Source organism: Neltuma alba, unplaced genomic scaffold (genome assembly GCF_004799145.2).
Source record: "Neltuma alba isolate B1F8T4 unplaced genomic scaffold, ASM479914v2 tig00004692_pilon, whole genome shotgun sequence".
Taxonomy (NCBI): Eukaryota; Viridiplantae; Streptophyta; class Magnoliopsida; order Fabales; family Fabaceae; genus Neltuma; species Neltuma alba.
The window spans coordinates 15,905-30,174 of record NW_021633821.1 but is presented as its reverse complement, the minus strand read 5'-3'; the positions used below and the strand labels follow the sequence as shown (position 1 = coordinate 30,174).

General features: G+C 38.2%; 2 protein-coding genes across 2 annotated transcripts; both read left to right on the top strand.

Moving 5' to 3' along the window:
• The first annotated feature begins 858 nt into the window (after nt 1–858).
• LOC114745484 (CSC1-like protein At4g35870) lies at nt 859–3,576 on the top strand. The gene is given in 3 exon segments (XM_028933640.1): nt 859–2,435; nt 2,438–2,524; nt 2,527–3,576. Coding segments are annotated over 3 exon segments (2,406 nt in total). The 5' UTR covers nt 859–1,105; the 3' UTR covers nt 3,516–3,576.
• A 6,271-nt stretch (nt 3,577–9,847) lies between these two features.
• Nucleotides 9,848–14,083, top strand: LOC114745485 (aspartyl protease family protein 1-like). The gene is made up of 10 exons (XM_028933641.1): nt 9,848–10,358; nt 10,926–11,061; nt 11,806–12,041; nt 12,263–12,487; nt 12,622–12,757; nt 12,841–12,920; nt 12,999–13,098; nt 13,182–13,242; nt 13,542–13,613; nt 13,719–14,083. Exons 1-10 carry the CDS (start codon nt 10,060–10,062, stop codon nt 13,889–13,891), a joined length of 1,518 nt encoding a protein of 505 aa, XP_028789474.1. The 5' UTR covers nt 9,848–10,059; the 3' UTR covers nt 13,892–14,083.
• The last annotated feature ends 187 nt before the right edge of the window (nt 14,084–14,270 follow it).

Sequence of the window (14,270 nt, the reverse complement as noted above, 5' to 3'; positions counted from 1 at the left end):
ATATGATAAATTATGAACATTAATTGATATATTTTAATTCTTATTTAATTTAAATATATTAATGAAAAAATTTTTTTTATTTTTTATATATTAATTATTTGACTATATATTTTTATACTAGTTTATTAATAAAAGTAAACTTTTACAAATTCATGATTCAAGTTCACGATTCAAGTTTACATCATTGTCACGATTTTGTTTAAACTTACGAGTTTGACAACCTTGCAAATCACATTTAAAATTCTTTAAAACACTAATTATAATTAAAGATCCTAAAATTGAAAATTAGTTTAAAAAGTAAAATTATCAGTTGAAATTAAATCTCCCATGTTTATTAGCGTTATTGGGTTACTTTTTTTTTTTTTTTAACACTCATGCCTTTTCATTTTAATGCTCATCTTTAATTTTTTAGAATATTGATGCCTTCAGCATTTACTTTAGATATTTTCAATACTTAATGGCCAGAAAAATTTCCAATAATTATTTTTAATATTTTATTGAAAATAATTAAAGGGAAGTGCAGAAATTTGAGAGATAATATGAAAATATTAAAAATATAAAAAAATTACTTAAAATATTAAGATGAAATTTCCAATAAAAATTGATGATCCTTAATTAATTTTAAAATTTTCTTATCTAAGTTTTTCTTTAAAATTGTTCAAAAATAACTAGTAGTTTAAGAAAATATTTTTTTTGCCAAATAAAAAGAATTAATGTTGGGAAAAGGTGTTTTTTTTTTTTTTGGGGGGGGGGGTTAATTGTAGGGGGAAACGGGGATCAAGCCTGTGGGGTAAATTCTCATCCTGAAAGTAATTTCTAGATTCCTTCTATGACCTGGGTCGTCTGCGAGAATTCCATCTATGTCCTCAGTCGTCTTCCCCTGCCTCGTCTCTCCTCGACGAATTCTCATCGTAGAAGAAGCCATAACTTTACGATTGTTCCTGCAAAAGCCGAAATCGTGTGCTCTAAGAACAGAATTCAATTTGGACTGGAGTCAATTCGCCTTATATTCTTGAAGTTTAGATTTTGCTAGTATAAACCCTAGTTTTTTTTCAGGTGCATCGTCCTGTCTCTGCCGTTCGCTGTCATTCCATCGGTATTCTGTATGGAGGGGCCCCTGCCTCTGCCGCCATCCTCTGGCGACGATGGGGACCTGGATGGCGCGTGGTACGGCAACATACAGTACTTACTGAACATATCGGCGATTGGGGCTTTCTGCTGCCTACTGATTTTCATCTTTGTGAAGCTACGCAGTGACCACCACCGAATGCCAGGACCTGCTGCTCTTGCCAACAAGCTTCTTGCCGTTTGGCACGCTACAGGTCGTGAAATTGCTCGCCATTGCGGGGCTGATGCTGCCCAGTTTCTTTTGATCGAAGGTGGGAGTTGCGCAGTTCTTTTGTCCATTGCGGGCTTGGCTGTACTGCTAATTCTTCCGCTTAATATTTATGCCGGGACTGCTGTGTTGGATGACCAATTCTCGAAGACTACTATTAATCACATCGAGAAAGGTTCGGTTCTACTTTGGGTACATTTTCTTTTTGCGGTGGTGGTTGTTGTTTTGGCTCATTTTGGTATTTCCTCTATCGAAGAGAGGTTAAGGATTACTAGATTTAGGGATGGATATGGTAATCCAAGTGACCCTACTGCGAATTCCACTGCCATATTCACTGTAATGGTGCAGGGTCTACCAAAAAATTTAGGAGATGATAGAGTTGCATTGCGGGAGTACTTTCAATATAGGTATCCAGGGAAGGTTTATAAGCTGATTGTGCCTATGGATTTGCGTGCTTTGGATGATTTGGCAGCCGAGCTGTTGAGAGTAAGGGATGAAATTTCATGGTTGGTGGCAAGAATGGACTCTCGCCTTTTGCCAGATGATATTGAAGTTGATGGAAATGCTCAGGGTACTTCTTGGGGTTTAGGGAGTTGGGTGGTTTACTCTTGGAAACGGTTACGGGACATATTTTCTGGCATTCTTGCTAGATTTGGCTACACTGATGAAGAGAGGTTGAGAAAATTGCAAGAATTAAGGGCTGAATTGGAGACTGAATTAGCCGCCTATAAAGAAGGACATGCACGCAGTGCTGGAGTTGCCTTTGTTATGTTTAAGGATGTGTATACTGCTAATAAAGCAGTCCAGGATTTTCAAAATGAAAAGAGGAGGCGAATTGGGAAGTTCTTTTCTCTCATTGAATTACGTCTTCAAAGGAACCAGTGGAAAGTTGAGCGCGCTCCATTGGCAACTGACATTTACTGGAATAACATGGGAACATCGAAGCTCTCACTGAAACTGCGGAGAGTATTTGTGAATACTTGCTTATTATTGATGCTCTTATTTTTCAGTTCTCCCCTTGCTGTGATCAGTGCTGTTAAGAGTGCTGGGAGGATCATCAACGCTGAAGCTATGAATAATGCTCAACTGTGGTTGGCTTGGTACAAAGCTCTAGCTGGCTTGCAAGCATTGTTTTTCAATTCCTGCCCAATGTCATCATATTTGTAAGCATGTATATAGTAATCCCATCGTTCTTTCTTATTTCTCCAAATTTGAACGCCATCTTACTGTATCTGGGGAACAAAGAGCTTCACTTGTGAAGATGGTTTGCTTCTTCCTTGTTAATCTTATTCTCTTGAGGGGTCTCGTAGAATCATCCTTGGAGAGTACGATCCTAAAGATGGGTCGGTGCTATTTGGATGGAGAAGATTGCAAGAGGATTGAGCAATATATGAGTGCATCATTTCTGTCAAGGTCATGCCTTTCGTCTCTTGCATTTCTGATCACAAGCACTTTCTTGGGTATATCTTTTGATCTTTTGGCTCCTATCCCTTGGATCAAAAGGAAAATTAAAACCTTCCGGAAGAATGACATGCTTCAGTTAGTTCCTGATCAAAGTGAAGAATACCCATTAGAGCATCAGGAAATTGATAATCTTCAGAGACCTCTGATGTCACAAACTACTTATGACACCCCCACATTGAATGGGGATAATCTGGAGGGACAAGATCTTCTTGTCTATCCAATGACCGGAAGCTCACCTGCACCGAAGCAGCAATTTGATTTTGCACAGTACTATGCATTTAATTTGACAATATTTGCACTTACTCTGATATACTGTTCTTTTGCTCCAATTGTGGTCCCTGTTGGTGCAATTTATTTTGGGTATAGATATGTGGTTGACAAGTACAATTTCTTGTTCGTATATCGAGTTCGTGGTTTTCCTGCTGGCAATGATGGAAGGTTAATGGATACTGTCCTGTGCATCATGCGTTTCTGCGTTGACTTATTCCTACTAGCGATGCTTCTATTCTTTTCTGTCCAAGGTGACTCTACCAAGCTGCAAGCCATATTCACACTTGGACTTTTAGTCTTGTATAAAATATTGCCTTCTGGTAATGAAAGTTTTCCCCCAACTCTCTTGGAGTCCATTCAAACAATTGATAACATCGTGGAGGGGCCCGTTGATTATGAAGTGTTTTCGCAACCAAGATTTGATTGGGATTGCTACCATGGGTAACTCAAGCTTTAATAGGTCTATTCCACTTGTGCAGAGCTTAGTTTTTTCCCTTTTATATTTCAAGGGGTTTGGGAGTGGAGGTTTCAAGGGTGAGCCCCCCCCGCCAAAAAAAAAAAGGAAATAGCTCCTTTTCATATTTTATTGTAAACATGTTCATGACAGTTAATTCCCCCACCTCCCCTTCCCGGCGCAAAAAAAAAAAAAAAAAAAGAAGAAGAAGAAGAAGAAGAAGCTCTTCATGCTGCATATCTTCTGATAGTGGATCCTTGTATGGGACTTTTACATTTCGATCTGCTGCAACTGTCCGAGTAGCATTTCCTGCTGCAATTTGGGTGGCAAATGGCATCCTCCTTGCTGTATCCTTGAATTCTCAAGAAATCGTTTGCTTGGTCAGTTTGTTGAATCTTAATATTTAGGAATTAAGAATTGGACCATTCAATATTTGTGTTAGCCTCTAGGCTTCTTGTTAAATTGAGCCCTTTAATTCTGCTCTGTCTAGTCCAATATTACTCTCAAGCCAAGTTGGTAGTAGGCACAGTTAAGCTTAGTGTAAGCACTTAAATAAGCCAATCTAAACAAGTACTTAAGCTCAAAACTGGTGCAAGTTTTGAAGTGTTACCGTGCGTCTGAACGTGCATATGACTTGAATTGAGGAGGTTTAACTCAAACGGATTTGTGCGCCGAGTCTGCCAATGGGTTTTAAAAATATGTTATGCCATCTCAAATTTAAAAAGAAATAAATTTCAAACTAAAAAGTCAACAGCTTTATTATCATCTTATAAATAAGAAGTTGTACGCACTGAGAGCGCGCGCACATCAACAGCAATTTCTCTTTTTAAATAAAAAGGCATGGAACAACCATAGAGGCAGCAAAAGAAATAGAGTTTGAAATACTAATTGCTCTGTTTTATCTTAATCCAATCAGTTCTCTACACCTTAAAGAAGGATTAGAGAACGAAACAGAATGCAAAACGAGGTTGTGGGATCAACTGCAAGTTGTATGAAAGAACGACATCGAACTTGTGCGCTTGCTCGTAATCGAGTTTTCCAGTGTCCCAAAACCTTTAAAGCACAGGACTATGAATCATTCATATATCAAAACCACAGGCTTATGATTAAAACATAAGGAAATAGAAAAACGAAACCCTTTTAATACTGGTATAAGTGAAAGAAAGGTTTCAAGGATGATGAAACGTAGGAATTCACAGGGGCCAGGATGAATTAAAGGCGCAAGAGAAATGAAGGAGATCAACAACGCCATCTGGTTAAATACCATTCCCAAATTCACCCTCGCTCACGCAAAAGCTCTCTTTCCTGCTTATACATGGCAGAAAATCCAATGTCCTATGGCCCTGTTGATCATCAATCTTGTCTCTCATGGAATTCCCTTTTAAACATGTGCCGATCTTTCAATATATCCACTACTCCTCACTAGAACCATTGCAATGAAAGATGAAAATAAATTGAACTGAAAGTCACAAGATAACTTGCTCCTTCCACTTGTGACGTCGATATTAAGAAGAAAGGCAATGATATAAATATGCCTAAACATACAGTAAAGAGCGACTTTGTACATTCCAGTTCAGAAAGAAACAAAGTTGGATCAGGTGAGTATAATCATCAGCATTGCCTTTTATGCAGCTTCTGATTTGTCATTCTTTTTGCCTGCCACAGTCAGAAGTGGAGTTCTTCCTATGATTCCCAGAAACGTGTGGGCTCTACAAGAGTTCAGATTAGTGGTTAAACAAAACCTTACATTGAAGAAGACAATGGAAAAGATAACTTCATTCTCAATGGTTTCTGGTTAATTAATGGGTATGTTTATGATTGCAGAACTTGGATGGGAAGGAAGCAGCATGTAGTGGATGCTCACCTTGTTACTCAGGCTCGCCCCCAGGCCGAACAGGAGACCCAATGGTTCGTGACCTGGCGTTTCTTCATTAGGTGAAACTTGTTTCACCATTTATCTCGTGATTAATTTAGCCCTCCAATGTGGTTCTCACAAACGGGAAATCAGGTCTTCCAAAGCCAACAATTCATTAAGCAGCGAAAACTGATCAACTTTTTGAGGATTATATGTTGAAGACATATAACTGATACAGAGCATGTTTCCGTTATTTCGTAATATATTGCGAGATGCTTATACTGTATAAATACATGCAATAGTCTTCGTTGTATGCCAGTTTTGCCTTTCTCAAGTCAATTCTTATCAGTGACTCAGCAGACGCTGGAAGAGAATGAGAATCGCAGAATTGAAGGTCGTTATACATATAAATATTTTTTCTCAAGTTATTTTTGGTTTTTAATACATAAAGTGCCTCTAGTATTGGTTTTTAATCAAAACAAAAGTAAAGCCAAATCAAATGCTGTGATCACTGCCAGTTCAGCTTGCTTTAGATCAGAAGGCAGGTGAGAAGGCGGTACGTCTGTTTCGATTTGTTGCCGGTTAATTTTGAAGAGTCTGTGAAGAAAATATGGAATGGGTCCGCCGAGGGGTCATGTAGTTACTGTGGCTACGTTCATTGAAGCGGCATTAAATAGTAGAACAAAGAGCTGCCAGAAGGAAGAGACGCTTAATCAGAGGCTTGATGGGATCAATAGCGCTGGCAAATCGAAAAGAATTCTGGTAATCTGGAAGACTTGCAAAGAAAGTTTTGGGGAGAGACGGGAAGAAACTACACTACAAGATGATCTGATTTGGGCACAGAAGGTTAATATCAGCCGGTCACTATTTGGAGGAAGTCGAGATCGAGGAAGCCACTTTTGGAACGGGAGCATTGAAATCTCCTGGTCCTGATGGACTTATATTGGTTGTTCTGTTGTGGAATTCTTAAAGTGCATTTTCAAAGTCGCCATGGAGGATCAGAGAGATCGAGAACACTGAGATTGTCCTTATTTCCAAGAAAAAACACCCTGAATCTCCCGAGGATTTCAGACGTACGAGTCTACTTGTATACTCAATGACATATATAAGGCCGTTATCAAGATAAATGCGAATAGAATGAAGACATTTCAGCGTAAGATGATCCATAGCACAAGATCTGCGTAAGCTGATCGTATCAATGCAGTTTGTCCCGGGAAGGCACAAGATACAAAATGTTATCGTTTCTGAAGAAATGATCCATGGCTGCTATGAATGATTTAGAGAAGGCTTATGAAAGGAGTTTCCAAGCTATAATACGTTTGAAGTTGTTCACCATTGTATTTCTTACTCAGATGAAAATTGGAAGACGAAAATTGGAAAATTGAGTTTCTTTAATGTGTGTGTGTGTGTGTGTGTGTATCATATGCTAGCTAATGCGGGGAAGAAGAAATGAAAGAGTTTATGAGGGTAAGATCGAGAAGTCTGAATAATACCCTTGCAGACAACAGTGGCACTTCAAAGCATGGAAACGACTTGCGAAAAGAGCATAATGACTACAATATATTAATGGTTTGCAACCATAATTTGGGTTGGGTGAATCTAAATGTAGATGGAGTTCAATTCATTCCATCTTTTTTCTTTTTCTTTGTTGGGGGGTTGTTACGAGTTCAATTCCTTCTTTGTTTAATTACATTGTAGGATATGCGGTGGGGTCATTAGAGATAATGAAGGCAGATTTGTGTGGGGTTTCATGCGTAATCTTGGATCTGCAAATCCTCTCACGGCTGAACTATCACTATGGAGTATGGACCCTTTTGCTTGTATTGAACCATGCTTGGGATGATGGAGCCAGAACAGTTTCTTGACTTCGACCCTTGAAGACCCTCAGAACTTTTTAATTCATTGACACACAATTCATAGATGCCTCCTTTTAGCGTTGAATCAGAGAATTTTACAATGGACTTCATTTTGTTAAACGAGATAACGTGTAATATTTCCTAGAAAACTCAGTTCCGTGTTAAACATGATCCAACCCAACCATTTGCTTTGTCATGATAATTATATATTAAATTAAAGAAGGCGTGTTCTTTATATATATTAGGAAAAGAACCGTAAGATATTATAATGTTGACAAACGCTGTCTCAATCGTGAATCAAAAAATAGGGGAGTTGCCAGGGATGATGACGCTGTAACAGTTTGTTGTTTAGTTGATGCAGAATGTGACGAGTGAGTGAGTTAGGTGTTAATTAGGTGAGGCTAATTAAAGCCGCGTGTGGTGAAGGCTTTGATGGCGGATTCCAAGATCTGAATCATTCAGCACAGCGCAACGAGTCAAAACGTGACGGCCTTCTGGAAGCAAAAACTGGGGAGCAAACTGACCCTCGCAAACGTCCAACGTTGGGATATCAAATGTCAAAGGAAAATTTAACCGAGAGGGAGAGAAAAACCTTCCACGCTGACAGGTCAAATAGCTCAAGAGTACGACCAAATGGATGATGAGAATGGTTTTGATACGCTGGGTTTGGAAGCAAGTGGGTGGGGCTTGCCTCTTTTGGTTCTTCTCCTCTCCTTTCATTTATGTTTTTCACATTTGGGGGTTGAAAATGAAAACAGAGTAAGAACCAACCAACGTCCCTCTCCCGGAAACTTCCTCTTGATGGCCTAACCACGCAACCCCACCCTTCAAACCCCCGACTTTTCGGGGTTGGAAATCGAAACTAGAAGTCATGGCAACTCTGTCATTATGCTTTCTAACTAGGCACCTTCTTCCATCAAATTCAACCACGCGTACGTTTAATATGTTGAGTTCCTCAAAATTATTTAATAATATAATAATACCGTAGAATGTTTTGTTAAAACTTGATTGAAAGAAGAAACGAAGGACGACATGTTTGACCGACAAGGCACTAAATTAAATTAAATGACGAAGCTGAGGAGGGCAAAGCGTTCACAAAACAAGAAATGTTAGCCGGCCAGAGGCGCAAGTGACAGATGAGGAGCCACGTGGCAGGGGTGAGTAAGACGCAACCACAAAACTCCGCCGCTATTTTTAATTTAGATGTAGCTTAACCGCTTGTGCTCTTTCCTTAGAAATGAAAGAAAAACGACATCGCTTTGTGGTGACGGCGACCTCAGACGGGGCAGTTCACAGATCTCGACAGGTGGTTTCTTCTGTTGCCCCCCACATCAGCAGGTGATGGCGTCAATTTCCTTACCCCACCCGTAACCACCCGAACGCCTCCTTTTTCACTTTATTTTGCATTCATACATAACCCACCCCCCCTTTTTTCCGAGGAAAAAAACACTTTTTAATTAAAAAAAGAGATATTTTCTATATTATAATAAATAATTAACTTAATTAATTTTTTTAATTATATTTAATATTGAAAAAATTATAATTTTCTACTATCCTTATTAACCTTATTATTTGAAATTGAAACTAAGTATCATACATCTTATATTTACATAAATTTAAAATTATTGATACTATTCGTAATTTATGATAGTACGGGCTTTATATTTTTGATGTTTTATATTGAATTACTAATTGAATACTTCCAATACGGGTAACGTTTCGCTTAAAATTTCTGGTGATAAAATTCACAGCTATTGTGATGAATTAAATTAAAGGAGAACTGCAATAGAGTCTCATGAAAAAAAAATAACTAGCAAAAAGTCCTAATAATAATTGATAAGTGAGGATTTATTATTTTTTACTCTATAACTTGTTATTACAAATTGCTCAATTATCATTGGAACTTTATAGTAATTATGTTTATTTTTTAGGATTTTATTACAATTCTCCCTTAAATTAATACATAAAAATAAAATATTATTAATTTAAAATGTAAACTAAGTATCGAATTGTATTACTGGTTTATGAAGACTGAATTTTTCAAACCCTATGCTGTCATGCAACATCCAAAATTCATATTCATGGAAATTCAATTTAAATCCCAAATATACTCATTACGGGAGTTTAAAGAATGTGTTAGGTAGGTCTTTGCATTCTAGAATCTTGGTGACTAATTTGTAAAATACAATGATCATATTTCTTTTCGTCTTGGACGATGAATTATTCAAAGTTGGCCTTCCCGCACAAAGTGCTCCTTTTCACACATAAAAATTAAAATAATGTTTTCACTAAAGGTACAGTATAGCAAAAGTTAAGCGAAGAGGGTCTTAACTTTATAAAATTTATAGTATAAGCATTTTTTTTATAATTAAAATTAGTATGTTTAGTTTAAAATTACAAATCAGTTTTATAAAATTATCTCAAAATTAATTTGTTTACGAGAGTAAGAGGCTCCCAGATGGAATTATACAGGAGCAAACATAAAACTTCTCAATCAATCATAGCTCGATGAGCCATGAGTTTACTAATCAGGGGGAAATCGTATAATATTTAAACTTAGGACCCACCTTACGTCCATGTATTCGTCGTCGAAAACTTGGACTCCTGGCCAGAAGGCTGGATTAAACAGCGTCCAATCCATCTTCCTCCCTTTCTCTCTCTGTAAGCTTCACGCTTGCGTCACCGACCGAGGCCTTCCATATTTTTGCGGTGCCCGGCATACGCATCCTGACACTAGCCGTCGTGTCACACAGTTGAGCAGAGAATTCCGGGAAAATTCAGCTAGTTTCTTTCTCCGCAACAGTTCTCCATACAGCTTAAACTCATGGCTTGGTCTTTCAGTCGTAGTTCGCTTTATAGATTGCTGTTCTTGGTGATGAGTTTAGCTTCTCAGAGATGTTATGGTTTCCGGACATTCGGGTTCGATGTCCACCACAGGTACTCCGATCCGATTAAGGGAATTCTGGGTGTTCAAGACCTGCCGGAGAAGGGAAGTCGGGAATACTATGTTGCTATGTCTCACCGAGACCGTATATTCCGAGGCCGTGGACTAGCCGATGGCGATCGGACGGTTCTAACGTTTGACGGCGGCAATAAAACTTATCGGCTTAACTCCTTTGGATAGTATGACTTCTTCAACCGCTAAAAAATTTTATTCTTTCACTTTCACGATTTTTGATTTTCCTTTCGGATTAGATAATATCTGGCCATCTGCATTCTGAGTTGAGCTTGAAATTCAGATAATATCCCCGAGTAACTCAATTGGCCTAGAGTATTCTGTAGGTCGAAAGATATTTTTCAGTTTGATAGATTTAGGCAGTCTTCTTTTGAGTTAACGTTGATACCCTCTTTGGCCGGGGAAAAAATGACAACCCTTCTATTGGCCAAGAAAGAAGCATTGATACCCTCCCATGCAACGACATTTGAGTAAGGACGTGTCTGTCTCTGCAGCACCTCAGTGTTTATCAGATTGATTATACATGATTATATCGTATTTTATTAATTGTCACAATGTCCATGCTTCTTTCAGAATGCCCATATGTAAGACATATTTACATTTAGAATAACTGTATAGAAATTATTGCTGAAACTAAAATAGTTTGAACACAGAGCACGGCGGATTCTGTTACCAGGACCCTTTGTTGAGTAAAACTGTTGTTACTGATGATTTGCCTCTATTTTGGATTTCAGTCTATATTATGCCAATGTTTCCGTTGGGACACCAGCTTTATCCTTTCTTGTGGCATTGGATACGGGTAGTGACTTATTCTGGTTGCCATGCAATTGTACCAGCTGTGTGCAATCGCTGCAGTCAGAAAATGGTCAGGTACGCCGCGGTTATCAATTTTGTCATCTCTTGCTTTCGTTTTCAATTACTTTGAGGTTTTCTTCGGTTTTTTCCTTCCTTTGCAGAGGTTGCATATTCTTAATTAACGGTTATTTGTTAGGAGAGGGAGAAGGGAGAAGCAGAAATATATCCTGCAAGTCACTAACCACCTATTAAATTAAAGTTTTGGATTACGCGGAAGTGTTTGGGTGAAAACTAAATCATAATTTTAAAAGTAATTTTACGATATACGTATTATGTATGTAAGAAAAGTTTTGTCTCGACTATTTTTTAGAAGTGCATTTTGTCCAAACCAGACACCCTGGCAAATTTTCATCTATGAAATTTCATTTCAATGGAAAGATTCTTGTAATATTCTAGGCAAAATGAAGCATCCAGCCCCTCCTATGCAGTGCGTTGTTTAATTCAAACACAACTTTAAGTTATTGGTACACTGGAGAAGTATTAGACAAAAGAACATACCCATCTTTGCTCTAGCAGCTTCAAGCTACATGTTAGTCTGACTAACGTTTGTCACCTTAATACTAGATTTTAGTTTGCTTTGCCACGAAAAGACCATATATGAAGGTCTGTTTTTAGCAGATTACTTGCTTACTGGAGGTTATGTGTCTATCGCTTTGATTGTGGTCATTTTGCCAAGTTTGTGTTCATGATAAGTCTTAAATATTTGTGGGAAAGTTCCCATTTGGTGGTAATTATTTTCCTCATACTTCTATTTGACAGGATATTAAACTTAATATCTATGGTCCTGATGCATCATCCACGAGCAAGAAGGTGCTATGCAACAGCACCTTCTGTGAACAACAAACACGGTGCCCTTCATCTGACAGTGGTTGTCCATATCAGATTCAATATCTTTCAAACGGAACTTCATCTTCTGGGGTTCTGGTAGAGGATGTTTTGCACTTAATTACAGATGATAATCAGAAAAAAGAAGATGACGCGCGTATTACTTTGGGGTAAATAACATTGCAAGCATTTTGCTAAAAGCTTTTCCTCGGGGAAGGTTGATGCTCATAACAGAGTCTATGCGCATGAAACCTTTAGCTGGCAAATGATTAAAATAGTGAAGTTTTCAATAGCAATATTTGGAAAACATTTCATTATTATGGTTGTCTGATTCTCTTTCATATATATCATTAGTTACTATTAACCTGGATGTAATCTAACACCCATGCAGATGCGGTCAAATTCAGACTGGTTCATTCCTGAGCGGTGCAGCTCCAAATGGTCTTCTTGGACTCGGTATGCGTAGTATCTCAGTCCCTAGCATGTTAGCTAGAGAAGGGCTCACTTCGAATTCATTTTCCATGTGTTTTGGAGCTGATGGTGTCGGAAGAATCAGGTTTGGAGATAATGGCAGCTCAGACCAGGGAAAAACACCATTCAACATCAGATCATCACAGTAAGTGGCCGTTGCCCGTTGTATACTTGCGATCTAAAAAATTAATACTTACATCAACAGTTAAGAAAGTAGAAATTCCCGTGTATAGCTTTCACACAAATTATGCACATTTCCCTGTAAACATCTTTTGACAGACCAACCTACAACATCAGCATCACTCAAATCATTGTTGGAGGAAATACTGCGGCTCTTGAGTTCTACGCAATCTTTGACACTGGTACCTCATTTACATACCTAAACGGCCCAGCTTATACACAAATTACTACGAGTGTAAGTAACTTGTAGCTATTGAAAATGGCTTCATTAGTTCCATTATTCATGTCCTGAGTAACTCAGTTGCTCTTGTTTTGCAGTTCGATTCTCTGATTAAAGAAAACCGACATTCATCAGGTTCTGGCGAAGATCTCCCCTTTGAATACTGCTATGAATTAAGGTTTGAAATTTCTGTGGCGAAACCACGGCTTCCTTAGCTGTCTTTTCAAATAGCCAGACTGACTCGCATTTTCTGCAGTTCAAATCAGACCAAATTCGAAGTCCCTGTGTTGAATCTTACCATGAAGGGTGGGGACAATTACTATGTCACTGATCCACTGCTAATGATTTATGATGGGGTGAGGACAATGGTCCAACTAATACATTCTGATATCTGATAGCTCTTCCCAGTCCCCTAATGCTTGTGATGTCCCCTCTGCAGGATGTTCCAGCTGGATATTGCCTCGGGATCGTGAAAAGTGATGACGTCAATATAATTGGACGTGAGTGTTTCATTGATCTACCCTTTTTCCCATAAAACAGTCACTTGATAAAAGCATATGATCATGAAGTTTCACATACAATTTTATCATAACGCGCGATACATGCTCTGCATGATTTGTTGTGGTCATCACACAAATCGTGCACCAACGCTTCACAATAAACAATTTATCTAGCTTCTGTGGAGTTATTTCGTAAGCGTTAGCACTTGGAAAATTCATGTTTTCTACTCCTCCAATCCTAAATATAAGAGTAATGATTTTCCACCTGCGACAATCATCATATCTAACTCTTCGTGCAGAGAACTTCATGACTGGTTACAGCATAGCCTTTGATCGTGACAACATGATTCTTGGTTGGAAAGAATCCAATTGTGAGTATGATTTACCTGTCATGGGTCCAAGCTTTGCAATTTTTTAATCACGAGTTAATCATCTATGTTGATAATTGCTAACTGCAATGAGATGATTCTCCTCAGGTTACGATGACGTACCTTCCAACTCCAGCAAATCACCTACTAACAAATCTCACACACCTGCTCTTGCTGCAAATCCTGAAGACACATCTAACCAGTCAAATGGCCCACCCATTCGGAACCCTTCTACTTTCACATTTATGGCGGTTCTGTTTCCGCTTTTAGCCATTGTTTAGTTAATCAATTTTGTATTATTTAAAGGCATTCCCTTTATTTTAAATTTTCGAGAGCATTATAGGCTTCTAGTTTGGTCGAGCACAGGAGAAGCATTGTTGCTTCCGATTCTTTAGATCTTATTAGAATAATGTGTTTGTACATAATGTATACAGTGTGTTGATATATAATAGAATTTACACATTTTAGGTTTTGCTGGTTTTCCCCCTTTTTTGGCCCCTTCTTATCGCCAGTTCAAATCCTCAAATTGTTAGCAGATTGAAGCATGGTGATATGGGAAGGAAAAACAATATAACGGAACCCCAAAGACAAAGAATATGTCCCTATAAATTGATTATCAGAATTCACGAGAACATTAAAAGCGGATGCATATATCATAAC

What these genes read in the sequence shown, in the direction of transcription:
- LOC114745485 (XM_028933641.1), top strand. Translation starts at nt 10,060, where the DNA reads ATGGCTTGGTCTTTCAGTCGTAGTTCGCTTTATAGATTGCTGTTCTTG. An exon ending in CGGCTTAACTCCTTTGGATA is followed by an intron (nt 10,359 to 10,925) that starts GTATGACTTCTT and finishes TTTGGATTTCAG; the next exon opens with TCTATATTATGCCAATGTTT. An exon ending in GACGCGCGTATTACTTTGGG is followed by an intron (nt 12,042 to 12,262) that starts GTAAATAACATT and finishes ACACCCATGCAG; the next exon opens with ATGCGGTCAAATTCAGACTG.